This window comes from Colossoma macropomum, unplaced genomic scaffold, assembly GCF_904425465.1.
Source record: "Colossoma macropomum unplaced genomic scaffold, Colossoma_macropomum, whole genome shotgun sequence".
Classification (NCBI taxonomy): Eukaryota; Metazoa; Chordata; class Actinopteri; order Characiformes; family Serrasalmidae; genus Colossoma; species Colossoma macropomum.
The window spans coordinates 27,613,436-27,632,905 of NW_023494804.1; the positions used below are offsets into that span (position 1 = coordinate 27,613,436).

Genomic DNA, 19,470 nt, shown 5'->3' on the forward strand with positions numbered 1-19,470 from the left:
CCAGAGGTCACCATGTGTACAACACAAATATAGCCATTTTATTTACTATCCAACACTACCAGTAAACCTACACATCTTCTGAGGTTTGATGATGCTAAAAATAGCAGTAATTCTGGAAAAATACGGTTTCTTTGGTGGCTGTTTTGCCTCACAACGCTCTGCGTGTACCCCTCCGCCATGAATGGATTAAAATAAATAGATCAACATATTAGGACAAAACTTTATCAGAAAACTATCGGGAAACGATGTCTCAGGCATCAGGCAGCATATTCACAACTATTTTGTGTGATCATTTTCTGTGATGGAGCTTTTAGAGGCATTGAACATCTCCAGACGTCTGGTTCCTATCACCACCACCGTAAACAATTCTGACTCTAAGTTTCTCTGCAACAGAGCATTTCACATCAAATCGCTCTGAAGGACTTTATTTACGTCTTAACCATTTAATTATGCTGAATTTTTGAAAAATTGTTCCCGTTTGACTTTGATAAAGAACAAAATCTAAGAAAAATAAAATGGTAAAGTCTTAGGAACCTTAGCAAATTGTTTAAAACAATATCTGGGCAATATGCATGCTTCTGTTTAAAAAAACACTAGAATTAGCCCAAATAAACATTAATGCAAGAAAAGGCAACAAGAATTTCTCATTTTCAAAAAGTAGTTTATATGTAGTGATTAGAAGAACAGAGTCTGGTTTGATTCCTGATTTCTCCTCAATGCCCTCAGTCATCGCATGGATCTGTTCAAATCCATCAGCAGCACATCTGATTGAATGTAATGAAGATTAGCTAAACCAGGTGCTGGATGGTAATAATAAAATAATAAAACAATAACTTCCTCGAGGAAATGCTCGAAAGCGGTTACATGAATACACTGACATACATACAGTTGTATGCAAAAGTGTGAATATTCTTCATCAAATGTTTTGTTGATTTTCTAAGTGAAAATAAAATAACACATCCTCTACAGCAAGAGGGCCCAATCCTGGTCCTGGAGATCTACCACCCTGTAGAGCTTAGCTCCAACCCTAAACTAACACACCTGATCCAGATATTGAAGTTTTTTAGGGGCATCTGGCGGTTTAACTCAATAACTCCATGAGCACTGCTGCTCTACAGGGCACAAACTTAAATACAGCACAATTTATTTTTATTTGATTAGTTTAACATACTGAAAAAAACATTATATTTAAAATGTGCCATAACTTTTGCACAGACCACATTTTATGCCCGTCCCCCCCCAATATGTTAAAGTCAGCAAATAATCAGTAATTGTGCTCCTAAAATGTGCTGAAGTGTGCTCTCTGTGGAGGATGTGTACTTATTTTCAGTCAGAAAATCAACAAAACGTAATTTTACCAGGAGCACCTGAGCTTTTGCATACAATTGTTAAATCACAATTTATTGTATCAATGTTTTTTGTATTTATTTGGACATAAGTGTTTTTTGGGACCAATATAATGCTAATTGCACAGATAAATAGCTTTTTAAATATAATTTGTAAAAACTACATATCCAGGGCCCCATGGTGGCTCAGGGGCCCTAAGCAACTGCTTATACTGCTTCTAGCGTTTAGTGTTTCCTGGCCTTACGATGCTCAGCCTGAGACCAGACAAAGTAGCTGAATTGAATTAATGCACATAACATTAATTTCTGTGTTTTTATTCTGTATTGGTTTCTTAGCTAATCCCAAATCATTAAGTGTAAATACATATAAAATGACCCTTATGAAAAAGATCTATAGTAATACTACAGGAATTTCTACAGCATTCCTAGAAGCTTAGTAGTTTGGAAGACTACTGTAGTTTATCCCAAGATACTACACAAGTAATACAGACTTAAGATACACTACATGATCAAAAGTATGTGGACAACTGACCACACCCCATATGACCTTCTTTTCCATATGACTTTCTATTCCAAAAACCATGGGGATTAATATGGGGTTAGCCCCTGTTTGTGTCTGTAACCTCTGCTCAATTGAGAAGGCTTTTTATAAGATTTTGGAGTGTATCTGTGCAAATTTGCACCCATTTAGTCAAAAGAGCATTTGTCAGGCACTGATGTTAGACAAGATGACATGGCTCCCAATCCATGTTCCAACTGATCCCAAAGGTGTTCAGTGGGGATGAGGTCAGGGGTCTGTGCAGACCATTGGAGTTCCTCCACACCAAACTCGTCAAACCATGTCTTTGTGAACTTGCTCTGTGCATGGGGCATTGGTCTTCCCCAAACTATTGCCACAAAGCTGGAATCATATAATTGTCTACAATGTGTCTGCATGCTGTAGCAGAATATGCATTCTGATTCATGGTGTTCTCCTATCATTAACCAAACCCAGATTTGTCCGTCAGGCTGCCAGATAGTGAAGCGTGGTCCATCACTCTAGAGAATGTGTTTCTACTGCTCCAGAGTCCAGAGGCGATGTGCTTTACACCACACCAGCTGACACTTGGCATTGTGCATAGTGATTTTAGGCTTGTGTGTCATAAAGCCTCCGACACACAGACCTTATGCTGATATTAGAGGCAGTTTGGAACTCTGTAGTAAGTGATGTAACCGAGGATAAGTGATTTTTACTCACTATGTGCTTCAGCACTTGGCAGCACCCCCTCTGTGCCTACCACTTTGTGGCTGAGCTGTTGCTCCTAGATGTTTCCAATGCACAATAATAGCACTTACAGGGCAGATCTAGCAGGGATGGAATTTTATGAACTGAGTATTATAGAAGGTGAAAATATTTTAGAGATTACTATACAAGTAGCACTATGGAAATTGTATAGTTTCTAATACTATTATTATAGATTTTTTTCTTTTTCGTAAAAAAAAACACACAAGTGATTAGGCTCATTTGCAGAAATGTGCAAGACTCCATTCAGAATATTACAATCCATTTGCATTAATAATGTTAAGACTCTTGTAATTTATGCACTGTTTTAGTGTCCTATTCGTTTGCATCAGTAAAAGAATTATCTTTACTGAACTATGCACCTATTCTTGTGGGATTTGCAGAGACATTTACTATTCATCTTATTCATGGTTTTCTTCCTTGTGGTAGTGTACTTCTTGGTACAATTTAGAATGTTAAATGTCACGTTTAATGTGACAGCACCTCTAAAAAAGCAGACTATAATCCAGTGGATACTGGAAAGGTCAGGACAAAGTTAGTAACATCGATTGAACAGCTACTGCCTGTTTCAATACTGTTTTTAACAAGCCCTTGTCCTCTTTGCCTCACCATTTCCCCTCAAAGGAGTCCCTGATGCCATCTTAAGAGCTGTTCCATTACTCTATTAGCTCAAGTGTAATTTTATTAGTTGAGCCCCCCGGGGGGGAGGTGGGGGGGGGGTGAACATGATTGTCAGCTTTGCAGGAGAACTTGCCCAGAAGTCACTGAGACCGGATGCACCTTCCTTCTCAAATCAAAAATAAAGGCAGACAAAGCTGTTTACAAGCTATAGCAGTACAGTATGCTAAAATGCTTAAGATTTCAAAAGCATAACATTTGATTTGCTTGGCTTTAGGTTGCAAACTACTCCTGAGACCCCTGACTGTTAATACAACTTATCTGCTACTTATAGCTAAAGCCTATATGGTTAACAAGTATTTATCGTTTTTTTTTATGATATGTTCGAAAAATACCTAGCTGATCAGCACATTAATGCTAACCTAGTCGAAGGCAAGTGCATTCCAATTAAAAAACAAAATTTGCTCTTCTCTTCCATTTGTACTGTGTGGGGCCACTTTTTTAAGGTAGATCTGACGCACTTCCATGTGGTGAGTCAAAGTTGGTGAGGGCATGTTCAAAAAGTACTGAAACAAGGTCCTAGAATCACTTTCCATTGGTCCTACAACTAACACTAGACCTTATCTGTCGGTACAGATGGTGCTTCCAGAAGCTGCCACTGTGTGGCATCAACAAGTCTGTAGTTAATTTGTTTGTAAGCCTGAGGCTTCGCCTGGCGCTGTCTCCCTACTTCTTCATAAAGACTCTGTATAACCGGCTGTGGAGGTGAGAATCCTGCTGTAGTCGCCAGATCTTGGTAGTAAACCCACTGCTCGGAGTCCATTTTCAGAAGGTGTTTCGCTTGAACACCCATCTGTGTCTTCCTCGTTCTCTCTCTTTCAGCCTCTTCTTCCATCACTTCACGTGAAGGCAGCTGAACTGTGCCCTCAAGAACTGCAAGTGCATACAGGACCTGGGGAAGGAAAATTTGAGAATGAGACAGAAAGACAGACATAAAGTAAAAGGAATTGCAGTTTATGCCTATAACCAAGTAAATAGCACCTTTGGATGCTCACCTGACAATGAAAGTGAGGAAAAGGGCAGATCATTTTGCAGATGCCTAAAAAAAAGAGTGAGGGGAAGGTGGGAGGCAGAAGGTACTTGTACAGAGGAGCCACCAGGTGGTGCTCTACCTCCAGGCCAAGCTGTTTGGGGCAGAGGAATGGGAAGTGGTAACTGTATCCAGTACAAAGTAGAAGAACTTGAGCTTGGGCCACTGATCCATCCTGGAACAGCAAAGAGCCATCTTCCAAGACCTTCACCACAGGGGCTACCAGCTGGATTTGCGGGGGCAAAGAGAACTGCAGAGCTGGCTTATTATGGCTCAGGGTCACCTACAAATACGGATTATGAGCAAAGAGGGAAGAATAAGTCGGTACCGGCTTACCACATTGCTGACAGCTACTCAGTGCATCATTCAACATTCCTTAAAAGGCCAAACATGAATGAAATACATCTGCATGTCTTCTGTCATTAAATGAGCAAACAGAAGATTGATAAAATGAACTATTTAAACAAAAGACATGCTCTAGTTTAGGACATGCTTTTTCCCTAAAGAACTGTATTAGCGGTGACTTGTTTCTGATGGTAAAGCCTCACACCTTAGCTTTAGCTTGAGCCAGTTCGAATGAGATATCAACTCCAGATGCTCCAGCACCCAGAACCACAACAGATTGATGGGCGAACGGTTCTGGGCAGCGATAAGAGTGGCTGTGCATCACCTTTCCTGAGAAGCGAGGAAAAGAGTGAATGAAAGATAGAGGGAGAAATCAGCAGAGAGAGATATGGTTAGAGTGTACGTGAGTAATAGTTTGCACTTTCAGGGTCATGTTTGTTGTCAACACTAAACATTTGCTGCACCTTTAAAATGCTCCATTCCTGGAATGGAGGGCAGGTGGGGCACAGAGTAATGTCTGTAAGAGAGGAAGGAACACATGAGTCATGCCTAGAGGTCTGCTGCTCTTTTCCTCACAGCTTCCTTCACATAATTTCCTTATGAATGGTTTAAAAAGCGCTCATTCATATCCTCACAGTGAAGCTGAAATTGCTTTTAATGCCAGGACAATGACTGAGAAAATGGAAATAATCCTCTTTTAGGATGATAAACGTATGTTATGGAGAGCGTCTCTGCAAAAATTATGCTAAAGGATCAACTTCACTTTGTGTACAAGTGGCTTTTTGTGCTGTCACAAATGGCATTCCTCACCCACTGCAGATGAACACCGAGTCGAATGTCTGTGTGCTGTGCCCTCCGTACGTGCCACGCGAAATTACCTCCCACGTCACAGCTCCCCCCTCCTCCGTCTCCATGGAGATGGGCTTCACCTCTTCCACCACGGTGTTGAACTGTTGACGAGAGAGAAGACCGTCACAAGCACTACTTTAGCCTCCAACACAAAAACGTTACTCACTAATACCGTAGGACATTTACAGGCCACTCGTCACTGGCCCAGAGGCATACCCGATTGGCTGTGTTTTTTGCTACTGTCTCTATGGCGGTGCTTTTGGCCAGTGGTCAATGAAGTTTGGAAAAGACTGTTTGGGAAGCTCAAGAACATTGTTTTGCTACATCTCTGTGTCTGGCACATATGTTCTGAATAGAACCCACAGCAGGATGTTCTAAAAACATTAATGTAATTTGTAAATATAACTGGAAATAAAGAAAAAAACAAGATCATCTCAATTTAAAAACCTTTATATGTGGTGTAATGGCATGACTCTCGCAGTATCTCTCCAAATACTGCTGAACATCCTGGTGGGACAGAAATGAGGGCAAGTGGGAGTCGAAGGGAAAATCAGGGAACATCATAACCTCCTTAGGCAGGTTGGTTCTAAAAACGGAGAACATGCAGAAAGACATAGGAGTTATGGCCCAAATAAATAAGCTTAAAGTACCCAGTGGTTCCCAACTCTGCCATTGTTTTCCCTGGTCCAACACACATTTCAACTCATTGAGGGCCTGTTAGCCCTTTAAACTGTAGCCTTATTATTCAGTTATTAATCTTACCATTCAGGACCTACTATATCACTGCAACTAAACAAAAATTAAAAAAAAAAAAAAAGTGAAATGGAAAGGCAAAAATGCTAGCTTTTAACGTAAGCTAAAGGGAACAATGGGAATTCAACCAATTTTTGATGTGAGTCAGAATTGTTCACAGCAGTGGTGATAGGAACCAGATGTCCCTCACACAAGTTGTTATGTTCGTAAATGGTTATGAATACACTGCCTGATGCACAAGACAGTTTATAACCATTTTGAGACAAGAGTTTGGCCTAAACATATGTTTAAAACACAGGCCGACGCTTTAATTTTCTTCAGATTTACCTCTAGTTTTTCCATTATTATCAATGTTACATATAGGACTCAGGAGACACGTAAGTTCAGTAATCATTCTGGAAAGTAAAATGGCTCTAATTGCTTTGTAATGAACCATTTTACTTCAGACCCTGAATGACTTTGTTTACATCTCAACAAAACTATGCAGAAATTTAAAAAAATCAGTTGAATTCCCCATTAAAAAAGCAAATCATATTTCAAGTAATGTTGGACCATTCCTGTAGGTCCATTTCTCATGAGGTGTTCGCACAATGGGGGGAACTCGATCTCTGTTCTCAAATAGTGTAAAAACAAAAACGGAGAAGTTGTTATGGGTTCGACAGTGGTGATATATTACTCAGTAACTACTGTGAAACTAAAGGGCTAAACATGTTACAGTGTAGTTATGAAGAAAAGGTCCCTTTTGGGCCCTTGTAATTTAGCTGATTAACTTAGTTGGACCAAGACCAGGACAAATGGCTCAGAAGCAGTACGAGCAGTGGTCTACCTGAGGTCTCTGTACATGCTGCTTTGAACAGGGAGGCCATTGTCATAAGTGCCCACGCGTTCCTCATAGAACCACGTACCACCCACGTGGTCAGTCAGCTCGTACACCACCGGGGGGTCAAACGTATTGGGTCGAGACAAAATGTGTCGGGCCGCACACAGGCCTGCAGCTCCTGCGCCCACCACTGCCACGCGGAGCCTCCCCATCTGTGGGAGGAAGAACACTGAGAAGGGGGCGGACACACAAGCAGGAGGACACAGGCGAGGATAAAGTGTAATGACATTCACACACAAAAGCCAAACCGCAGGGGTGACAGACCAAACCGAGTGACTCAAAAGCAGCAGACCATTTCAGGATTTTCTCCGCGGCAAGAAAAACAACATGAATCGCATATGTCATGTCCCGTTGAAGCATTTTGCCGGACTGTTTTACCTTTCCTCACGAGTCAGGATGGGAAACGCTGAGACTTCAGTGCAGAAACGGACACGAGTCTAGTCTACAGGAGATAAGGCTGCATTTGCTGCACTATTCGCCATTTTGGAGTGTCTGCAAAACGTAACAGGTCACATTTCCACTGTGTCTTAGTCGGCTAATGTGTCACTAACGCGAACTTTGCTCCTTTAATATCTGTGTTGTGTCAGCACACGGTTTAGCGAGATTAAAACAGCCCAATGCCGTTCATATAACGCTCATTAATCAGTCGTGACATAAGAAAACGCTATCTTTGAAAATGCAGCGGTCAGTGCACGACTCGTTTCTTCTAAAGTAGCCCAAACAATCCCAAAGCTCACTACTGTGGCACTGCTGCAGCTCGACAATTGGCTCTCTCTCTTCCTCTTCCTCCTCCTACAGACCCCACAGCGTTACTCCTCCAATAGAGCTCCCAAACCGCAACCTCACAAACTTTCGTCCAATGGCCGCTCGCGTCGCTGACTGTATTTTGTCGTCTGCTCCCTACTTCATGTTATCTCTGTATTTTTTATCCTTTTCCACCTTATCTTTCGTGGATATGACATTTTCTCAACTTGCTCCCATTCCCACAGCTTTCAGGGAAAAAAAATATTTTGCTTCCAGATATCTTCCCTTTTTTGTCACCCCTCGATTTCTCTTCATAGTTCCAGGGGTGGATTTAGTGATTCTGGGGCCTCATGAGTTCACATATTAAAATCATTGTCTCAGCTGTCTTACTGCAAAAATGATATCATGGCAAATCTAGTAGTTGTATCTGATACTTCTCATTTTGAGATTGTTATATAGAATACACACACACACACACACACACGCACACACATTTTCTAAACCGCTTGTCCTTCTGGGTCGTGAGGAGACCTGGAGCCTATCCCAGTCATTGGGCGGAAGGCAGGAAACACCTTGGGCAGGTTGCCAGTCCATCGAAAGGGTTGAAAGAATATCATATGATTATTTAACTTATTTCTATACTTTTTTACTTCAGTAATTTATTAGGTGAAATTATCTTACTATATTGGCAGGTCAGTTTGTTTTGTTTTTAAGAAACAACACTTTAAACAAATTATCTGCCAAAATAATGAGATAATTTGGTACAGGCAAGATAGAAGTAAAAATATGAGCAGTGAGATTTCTTTTTTTAGGAATTAAAGTAGCGCAATCCCATTACATTTTGAGAAATGTAATTAGTGACTTAAATGGACTCGTTTTTTGACTAATTACCCCAACAGGGTAGCTAACTCTAGTTACATTAACACTAGCATTATGCACAGTCTGCTGAGCCTGTGATCTATTCTGATAGAAAAAATGAAGTTAGCTTTTGGAGTGTAGCGACAAACTATGTGTTCCTTCCTCTTTTTTCATTTCTTTGCTACACTTGTATAACTTTATTAGATTTATTAGATTAGTGGTTGCTGGCAAAAAATTGTGAAAAATTTGAGAACCCAAATCTTGACAAATGGAGGTTCAAACTTATTATTTAGCAGAAGAAAAAACAAGGGAGGGTGAATCATTGGTGTCAAATATGTGAAAACATCACAGCCACCGCAAGTCCTACTACACGCTTGGGAAAGGAGGGGTGAGGGAGGGGTCATCAAGTAATCGCTGTCATATCTCACACACTGTACCTTTAAAGAAAATCAGCAGGCTAAACTCTAAGAGTTGAGAAACAGAGAAAGAAAGTAAGTGGAGGGGATGAGAGCATGTGGCAAGTGTTTTCCCTGCCTAACACAGACTTGCTCAAAGCAAATACATTTATCCAAATTGTACCTAAATTAGACATAATACATTTGCTGATTCATCGTTACAAGTCAAAACTATTATAATATGGACTTAGATGGGCTTAGAAGCAAAACTGAACGCAGTGACATTGGTGAGATTGAGGCAACAAAGATAGTATCCTTCATTCGCATCTTAATGATGTCATCAAGAGTTGCTCTTAGTCGACCAAGGCCTTGAAGGTTCCTGAACAGTCACCTTTCACTAGAGGTGGGCGATACAGCAAAAATATAATGTTGTGATAATTAAAGTGGTACATGATATGTCATGATATTTTTTCAGACATCTGATCAGTTGAAACATAGAAAAAGAACTAGTAGTGCTACATAAAAACAAAACAATCAAAAACTGTGAACACAGTGATTTCGATTCAATATTTGGCATACTGTGTTGCACTAAATTCAGTTAAACTGGACTAATTTTGGTCTCTTTAATGAAAAATGCACTTGGTCTGTGTTCTCCAAGCAGATTATATTGTATTCTGACATCATTTCATGATAATCACAATAACAATATATATTGTCATACCTGTACCTTTCACCCAGTGAAATGATGATGGAAAAATCCAGTTCCAACTCACAGCCGTCGCCATGTCTGGTAGGATAGATTGGAGATGGGCATAAAAAAGTCCTTATCTCATGTCACAGCGTCCTTCTCAAGGAACATGTCACAGGCCTCACAGAGACACAAAAGCCAAAGAACTAAATTTTCTTAGGTGTAAAAATTATATTCTTAAATATATTCTATATTAAAAAGTTTGATTATGGGAGATAATCAACAGTCCACATGGGATTGTTTATGTACTCATTTTAAGGTATGGGAGATAATAAAAAGAGAAAGTTGTGGCCATGAAACACTAAGGTGTGGAAACAAGATAATTAAAGGGCACATATCATGGAAAACAGAATTTTCTTTACTTTTTTTTTTTTAAATAAAAGAGTTTGATGTAGTAAAAAAGTTTCACAATATACCACTCACTCTCCAATCCATACATTCCTTATATGAAAAACAAAAACAGCCTATTTTGAAATCATTGTATTTGTGATGTCACAAAAACCAACACATTTACATATATACCCCCTATTCAGCCTACAGTAAGCCGTGGCCACACCTTAGTAAGATGTGGGAATAATATAAGTCATGCCCAAGCCTTACTAATTCATGGCCAAGGCAACTGTGGCTATGCATTACTTTTATTAAGAGGGAATGTCATTATTTCTCCCCACAACCCAGAAGGATAAGCGGCTTATGGAAAATGTGTGTGTGTGTGTGTGATTATTTTTTTTTCCCCTATTCTGTTTTTTTTCAATCCTTTAGCATAAAGATTATTCTTAAATGGCAGAACGAGCATAGCACTGAACACTCTCTGTACCGGTTTAGATGATCCTAACACTAAGATGCTTTTGGTAACCTAAATCCATAACTTTCCCTAAATTATTTAGTCCTATTTTTCATTCCCTTCCCCCCCTTTTCTGACTTACAATATGAGCTTTTGAAAACTTCTCTCGCTCCTACAGTGGTAGAACAACCAAAGCCCTTTTATCCCGTCCTGCCATTATTTTTTTTATCTATCCTTCCTTTGAAAACCATCAATTTTGCTTCTACTTCTATTTTCAATCTAGAGTGACCAACCTTGGTGTGAAGCTTCAGGCTACTGAGCTGGATTAAAGTATTGCAATTGTCATACTGATATCCCTCTTCTGTCAAACCCTTCTTTATCTTTCTTTCAAGTCTCCTCTCCACTGTTGTGATCCATAATTTTGTGCTTTTGCTATCAAGCTAAAACCACTGAACTTAATGTGTAACCAAAGGCCAGTCTAACTTAGATTTACAGTTACTGTTTTTTCCCATTTCATTTCCCCATTTACATTCCATAGTTATTTTATCCAAATTCTTCCATTCCTAAGGCCAGAACAAATTCATCATGGACGAGTCTAAAACCAGTGCAGTATATGATCACTAGCTGTTTATTTTCTTGCCATTACTCAGAGACTAAAATAATTTGGCTGGGACAGCCACTAAGCTAATAATGGAGAATGGTCATTTATATTTTCAAATGATGTGTTGCATAAAATGGCTAAACTGTATAAATTTTAAACCCCTTAAATACTTTCTCATGAAGGCTTAAATCTCCTTCCTTCTTAGACTTGTAGCCTTCTTATGGTAAGCTACACCTTTAAAAAAGATGCTTCTTCAAGGGTTTTTTAGTAAAGGGAAAGAACCCTGAGCTCTCATGCTAAAATGATTCGTTGCATGGTGAAATGGTTCTTTAAATTGATGAAGCATGTGTTGAATTCAGTTATATATAGAATCTTTTTCGAAAATGATTCTATATATAACCATATTATGTATAGAATCTGTTTGAAAATGATTCTATATGGCACCAAAAACGGTTCCTTTGTTGCTACAGGCTTGACATTGTAACAACAGAAGAACCCTTTTTGATGGGACCATTTTGAAAAAGGTTCTATATAGAACCATATTTCATTAAGCATGAAATGTTTTTTTTGTAGAACTCATGGTTCTGGTAGATCTCATGGTTCTAATAGAACCATTCCCTTTACTAAAGAACCCTTGAAAAAAAAAAACAATACAAAAACCTGCCTCAACCATTTTTGGTAGCAACAAAGTACAAAATTCATCACCAGTGGCCTCCATTCTGTTAGGTACCATCCAACTTGCTTTCAAACTTTGTGCAACAAAGAAGGTAAGTTCCACACTTATCAAAGAAGTACACTGCTCAAAAAAATTAAGGGAACACTCAAATAACACATCCTAGATCTGAATGAATGAAATATTCTCATTGAATACTTTGTTCTGTACAAAGTTGAATGTGCTGACAACAAAATCACACACAAATCATCAATGGAAATCAAATTTATTAACCAATGGAGGCCTGGATTTGGAGTCACACACAAAATTAAAGTGGAAAAACACACTACAGGCTGATCCAACTTTGATGTAATGTCCTTAAAACAAGTCAAAATGAGGCTCAGTATTGTGTGTGGCCTCCACGTGCCTGTATGACCTCCCTACAATGCCTGGGCATGCTCCTGATGAGGTGGCGGATGGTCTCCTGAGGGATCTCCTCCCAGACCTGGACTAAAGCATCCGCCAACTCCTGGACAGTCTGTGGTGCAACGTGACGTTGGTGGATGGAGCGAGACATGATGTCCCAGATGTGCTCAATCGGATTCAGGTCTGGGGAACGGGCGGGCCAGTCCATAGCTTCAATGCCTTCATCTTGCAGGAACTGCTGACACACTCCAGCCACATGAGGTCTAGCATTGTCCTGCATTAGGAGGAACCCAGGGCCAACCGCACCAGCATATGGTCTCACAAGGGGTCTGAGGATCTCATCTCGGTACCTAATGGCAGTCAGGCTACCTCTGACGAGCACATGGAGGGCTGTGCGGCCCTCCAAAGAAATGCCACCCCACACCATTACTGACCCACTGCCAAACCGGTCATGCTGAAAGATGTTGCAGGCAGCAGATCGCTCTCCACGGCGTCTCCAGACTCTGTCACGTCTGTCACATGTGCTCAGTGTGAACCTGCTTTCATCTGTGAAGAGCACAGGGTGCCAGTGGCGAATTTGCCAATCCTGGTGTTCTCTGGCAAATGCCAAGCGTCCTGCACAGTGTTGGGCTGTGAGCACAACCCCCATCTGTGGACGTCGGGCCCTCATACCATCCTCATGGAGTCGGTTTCTAACCGTTTGTGCAGACACATGCACATTTGTGGCCTGCTGGAGATCATTTTGCAGGGCTCTGGCAGTGCTCCTCCTGTTCCTCCTTGCACAAAGGCAGAGGTAGCGGTCCTGCTGCTGGGTTGTTGCCCTCCTACGGCCTCCTCCACGTCTCCTGGTGTACTGGCCTGTCTCCTGGTAGCGCCTCCAGGCTCTGGACACTACGCTGACAGACACAGCAAACCTTCTTGCCACAGCACTACCTGAGCTACTTGTGTGGGTTGTAGAGTCCGTCTCATGCTACCACGAGTGTGAAAGCACCACCAACATTCAAAAGTGACCAAAACATCAGCCAGAAAGCATAGGTACTGAGAAGTAGTCTGTGGTCCCCACCTGCAGAACCACTCCTTTATTGAGTGTGTCTTGCTAATCGCCAATGATTTCCACCTGTTGTCTATTCCATTTGCACAACAGCATGTGAAATTGATTGTCAATCAGTGTTGCTTCCTAAGTGGACAGTTTGATTTCACAGAAGTTTGATTTACTTGGAGTTATATTGTGTTGTTTAAGTGTTCCCTTTATTTTTTTGAGCAGTGTATAATTCTAACAGTATGATAAATTATACTAAAAAGAGCTTTTAGCAAAGCATGACACAGCAAGAAAGAATAAAATGAAATGTAAATCAGTTCAAGTGGGGTAGCACCTTTGTCGAAAGACAGGTTTTTGTGTTTTTTGCTGACATTAGTTTGTGTCACGCTGTTGGTATAAACAACACATAATGGTCATTGTTGCACCACTTGATAAGAGACACTGTTATATCAGAGTTCTGTATATTTTCTTTGCCATTTAAGTAAAGTGACTGTTACATTTGTGTTCATGAGATCTTTATGAAGCCCTATAGCAATGCCATGACACTATAATGACAGAGATATGTTTTCTCTGATTCTCAAGTAAAGTAAGTTTCATTTTGCTGTTTATAAGATGTTATGTATCCTAATGGTTATGCCAAAACATTATATTTCAATTTATTTGGCTCTTAAGTAAAATGAGCAGTTGGTACAATTAAATGAAAAGCCTGCTTCATGAAGTCATGTCTGTCCTTTCACTCTTGGTGTTGGTACTGCAAGAAATTGCTTTCCTGTACACAATATTCAGTTAATTGAAAAATGACCTGGATGTAGGACAGTTTCAGGCCATTTTGTGTTGTCTTTTGAAACTACTTGGATTAGAAATTTTGTCAGGCTTAAAATGAAATTTTGTCAGGCTTGATACCGAAGTTGACAAAAGCAGCCTGTATAACAACTGCACCGTATTGGAATAAGTAATAAGTCTGACAGATCATTGATAAGGTGAGTTTAAACCATCTTTAAACCCTTGTGCTATTTGTGCGCTATGCTGTTATACATCATATATTTTGGTAGTAGTGTGTGGTGGAGTTTTGTTTTAATGCTTATAAATAACCAATTAAAACATTTTTTAGCCTGTCTGCCTTTCCAGATTGCCTAAATTTGTTTGTGTATAAAATTTGGATTCCACAATCATGGTACAATGTTTTTTCTTTTCTGTTTCACGGCTGCTGTGCTGGGGGTGTGGTTGTTGTGTGGAGTCAGGGCTGTTGCCCAACAACTTCGTACTAACTGCCGTGATCAAGTGCATGATTATATATAACAGCAAAGACAACAGAAGCCCTATTCCTCCGGTGCAGCTTTAAGATACCAAACCTGAATTTGAATCAGCAGCTTCTCATTTTCTTAACAACTGTTACATCAGTACTTTCAAAATTTACTGTCTTTTTCTGTTTTTATTTTACTGTAGGTTTCCATTGATATGTGCTTGTGAACCGTTTATTGTCTTATTCTTTTTTTAGACCTTCCAGATTTCCCCAAATCAGCAGAAAATGGAAATCTTCCCTAGGGAGAGTAGTGACTTAAAATTCAGTATTGCTGGCCCAGGGGAGTATGACATTATTGCTCTCTCAGATAACATTTACTGCATAATGATTATCTGCCTCACTACTAATCTCAGTTGATGGTGGAAGCAAACAGAATGGTCATCCTAGCCAAAAAAGAGGAGAGACTGGTAAGAAAAGCTCTAATGCTGTGCTTTGGATATATAGGAACTGATGCACAGTATACATTCACCTAACACCTCACAGAACTGTTTCTTTTTGCCTGAAGACATATATGCAGTACTTTAGTGCTAGTGTCAGATGATATTAACGTTTGGTCTTAACATGCACGACAATGTGTGAAAAATGCTGAACCCGGTGCTGAAAGCGTGTGAAAATATTGTGTGTGGCAGATGGCTGTGGAGTCAGGATTAGAAGTTGATGATGGACTCACTCCGGTGGCTCAAGGCATGAGGGTGAGGTCAGAGGAGAAAGGCTGAAGCTGATTTGGAAGGCTTCTGCGACGCATCTACCCCACTGTCGGGTATTTTGAGCTAAATATCCAAGACCAGGCAAACTGAGCCACTTTGTGAAGCTGGATAAAAGGGGAAGTTGGTTAAACTGAATCTTTAAAAAAGACTAACATTTGTAACAACATTTGTATGGCATTTTTAGAAGGGATAGAGGCCAAAAATATAGTGAATAGCAGCAAGTCTGACAGTGAACTCATATGTAAGAAGCAAAAGTCTTTGACATCTCAGAAAATTATATATTGGTCTAGGCAGTAATCATTAATTTGCTTAGAAAACACATTAACATTAGAATTCAAATACAAATATACCAATAAACAATCCATTGGATATTTATATGAACATGTTAACCATTTCCAAGGAAGCCCAGTATTTACAGTAACCATCCAACACCTAATCTGGCTAATCAAGCTTTCATTAAATATAATTAGTTGTGCTGCTCATAGAATGGCTAGAGTGCATTGAGAAGAAGAAGTTGGAGCTAAACTTTGCAGTGTGGTATATCTAAAGGACCATGATTGGGCACCACTGCTCTATGTACATATATGTCCAAAGTATATTTGCATTATATGACAATGTACAGTTCTCATACAGAAGAAAAATATATGTACATATATTTCTTCTTAACTTAAATATGTGAGCAATATATGCAAACTACATGTGATATCTCAGCACTAAAATTCCAAAAAAAAAAAGGTTAATTTGGGTAGTTATTTCTCTGTGCTGTGAGAATGGCTACTACGATGCTTTTGTCCATACATGCTAGAGAAAAATCTGTGAAGAAGAGAAGGGCACTGATCCTGCACACTTATTGGAGGTGGAGGACTGGGGAGATCAGCCGGAAAACATCTTGCTGGACCTTCAGTTCTCCTCAAACGTCCACCTTCCAGGGTGTCTCATTGTGTAGCACTGCCTGCCCTTGTTTGGGACAGAGGCTGCTGGCACACAGAGCAGTGCTCAGCCACCTTCACAAGGTACCGGGAGAGGCTGGAGGAAGAGTAGTGGTACACGTGTTCATGCACACATCCCTGCTTCTCAGGGGAACAGGTTTTCCTTGAAAAAGAGATTGGAGACATAGAGAAAGGGATAACATGCAGGCAAAGCACAGAGTTTTCCTATTACCTCTTTCACATTTTAAACTGCAAGGGAGTGTTTATGGCCCCACACTTCAGTTCCTCATGACTACATAACTTAGATTTTAGTTTTACTCTATTTACCAAATGATTTATAGCAGATACTGAATAATAAGAAAGGTGTTAGATTTAACGTTAGATTGATCTCATTGTTACTATTATATATTAGCCCAGTGGGTGTACCAACGACATATGTTACTCATTGGTCTAATACATAATGATGAGATCAATCTGATATTGAGTGTCTTACAATATCTGAGCGGTTCCTTTTGACTCATCTTGTAGATAGACAGATAGAAAGTTTATTAATCAAAAAAGAAAATGTCATTTTCACATCTGCCACAAACATATAAACAAACCGTATAAACAAATAATACATGCAGTACTGCACAAAACTGTTAGGCAGCACTTGTTAAAACTATTTGTCTTGGCTGTGAGTGTGTTTTTGCTAGTAAAAACACTATGACATTAGTAAAAATACAAATAATCATGAATACAATAAAATGTGACTAGTTTTTTTGTTTGTTTTTATAAAAGTTATCTTGGTTTATAAGAATACAGTTAGAAGAACACAAGTTTGGTCTGTGTCCTCTCGGTGCGCTCCAGCCTTTACATGGATTCCATTATGTTCTGTTACATAATTCCATCAGCAGCACTCCCTAGTTAATTTAATGAACTTAATGAACTAGGTATTTGGTAGTAACTGTAAATACTGGACTGTCTTTGGTTAAAGTTATTGCTCACACACAAAGTCACATATTGTTACTTGTATTCTAATGTAATTCTAATGTTTCCAATTAATAATTACTAGATGAAGCCCACTTTGAAGTCCCATAGTTGGCATGCTATGAAGCCCACGTAAGTGGCTTCATAAATAATTTACAGGACCTACAGTACCATACAGCATTGCTAAATTACACTGTAAAAAGGAATTTTTTCAAATTTTAAAAAGTAGTTAACAGAGCAATAATTTGTGTTACATTCAAACAAATTATAATCTGAAGAAAAACAATTTAAGGTTGATTAAAATCCAAGTGTTTAGGGCAGGTATGTTGACTTAGTGAGTTAAATAAATGGAATAACAATATTAAAAGGCACATACAATACATGCAACTACTGTAACAGGCACCACTTCGCATAGCACCAAAATATAAAACATCTTATAATGCCATTCAAAATTCAAATCAAGTGTATTTGTATAGCACTTTTTGCAAGGGGTGTCATCACAAAGCAGCTTTACAGAAATCTGTGTCCAAGTCTTAAGACTAATAACTGAATGATAAGCCTGCACTTTAAGTGCTTAATAGGCTGAACTATTTGCAGAATATTTTGATCTTTTGGCAGGACACACTACATCAACTAACATTTTGTATGTTTTGTCTTTCACTGCAGCACTGATTGTATCACAAATCTCTACTTCCTTCTGACATTAAACAAATAGATGATGACATTTTGTGCTTAAAAGCTTTTTAACCACTACTTACATGTTTCTCTGTTTCTAAATGGCACAATTTCCTGTTCTAAAAGTGTAGAACCGGTAGAATAAATGCATCCTTTTTTGACATTGGTAACAGTTAGGGTCCAGTTTTCTGATGTTGCGGGTCAAAACCCTGGAGCGACGTTGATGATACAATGTTAGATATCATCCTGTCCTCGTTCTTGTGTTGTCAAGAATATCTTAACGGAACAAGAGTCGCAACATGAGTCATCGGATTGTGTCTAAACCTCTTTTGTTGCTTTGAAGGTCATTATAATGTACACTGTTTTTAGTACGGTCCTTCCTGTCGTCCAGAAGAAATTACTGACAGTCTGTGGATAATATTCTTTGATTTCTTTGATTAGATGTGATTAGCTAGGCAGGAAAAAAAATCAAGATTAAGCAGGATTAATGTGAAGCATATGTGACAGCATTCGACCTAACCTGATTAATCCTGGAGAAAAATATGAATATCTTGCTCTACCTCCCACTCCACGTCATGCTGCTTTGAGTGCTCAGTCATTTCTGGTATTTACAAAGAACGTGGAGAGGTTGGAGTAGGCACCGTGTGTAGCCTTATTGAACATAACACATGATACAGACAACACATGAGCTATGCTGCAGTTGAATTGTGCCATGCATATACATGTAGGTAGTGCATGTGTTGTATATCTATACACATATACATACAGATCAATAAATATTACTCTGCACCATGTCAAAGCATTCTTCCTAACACAGTTTTGTATGTAACAAATGCTACATAATAAAATGCTAAAATGCTTGTCATTTTTAAACAAATGATATTGTAAATATGTCTCTTTGTGTTGAAATATGGAGTAGCTCAAGCAGCAGGTCACAGTTTTGCAGAGGAGCCACTCGATGGCAGCATCCAGTCACTGCTGCTGTCTGATGTGTTAATGCACTGTGACAGTCTTTGTGTCGAGCAGCAGGCAGTGGGATGGGGGAGTAGGAGGGGTCCATATAACAAGACAAATAAGAGGAAAATTGATTTTAGCCATGGTGTATTTGCCAAAGGGAGATAAGAGGAGATGTCAGCTTCTGGAAAATGTGGATAAAACTCTTTGTGGGGGTTCAGGTTTTTGCATAGTGGGGGAGGGATGGAGAGAGGGCGTTTCGGAGAGGGAGAAGGGTGGCATTCCTTTGTCTATGAAATGGAAGGACATGTATCCCACAGCTAGTGGTGAAAAAGTGATAGGTAGCTGTGTACACTGCTAGCAACGTGGGGACAGTGTGCAACGTGGTGATACTGCAAGCGTATCGCCCAGTATCTTGTAAGATATGGTGTTCAGAACGAGAAAGAAATTGTAAATACATCAGAAAGGACCTGCACCAAGAAAGAACACATGAAAGTCGCAAAGGTGCACAAAGGTGTGCAAT

The 19,470-nt window shown here is 39.6% G+C and overlaps 1 protein-coding gene across 1 annotated transcript; it reads right to left on the bottom strand.

The window, feature by feature from the left end:
* Positions 1-644: 644 nt before the first annotated feature.
* LOC118824581 (flavin-containing monooxygenase FMO GS-OX-like 4) lies at positions 645-8,096 on the bottom strand. The gene is made up of 8 exons (XM_036594841.1): positions 7,542-8,096; positions 7,110-7,315; positions 5,978-6,116; positions 5,492-5,631; positions 5,146-5,198; positions 4,887-5,011; positions 4,302-4,619; positions 645-4,198 (listed from the first exon to the last, which is right to left on the bottom strand). The coding sequence occupies exons 2-8, from the start codon at positions 7,313-7,315 to the stop codon at positions 3,860-3,862; spliced, it is 1,320 nt and encodes a 439-aa protein (XP_036450734.1). The 5' UTR covers positions 7,542-8,096; the 3' UTR covers positions 645-3,859.
* Positions 8,097-19,470: the final 11,374 nt, after the last annotated feature.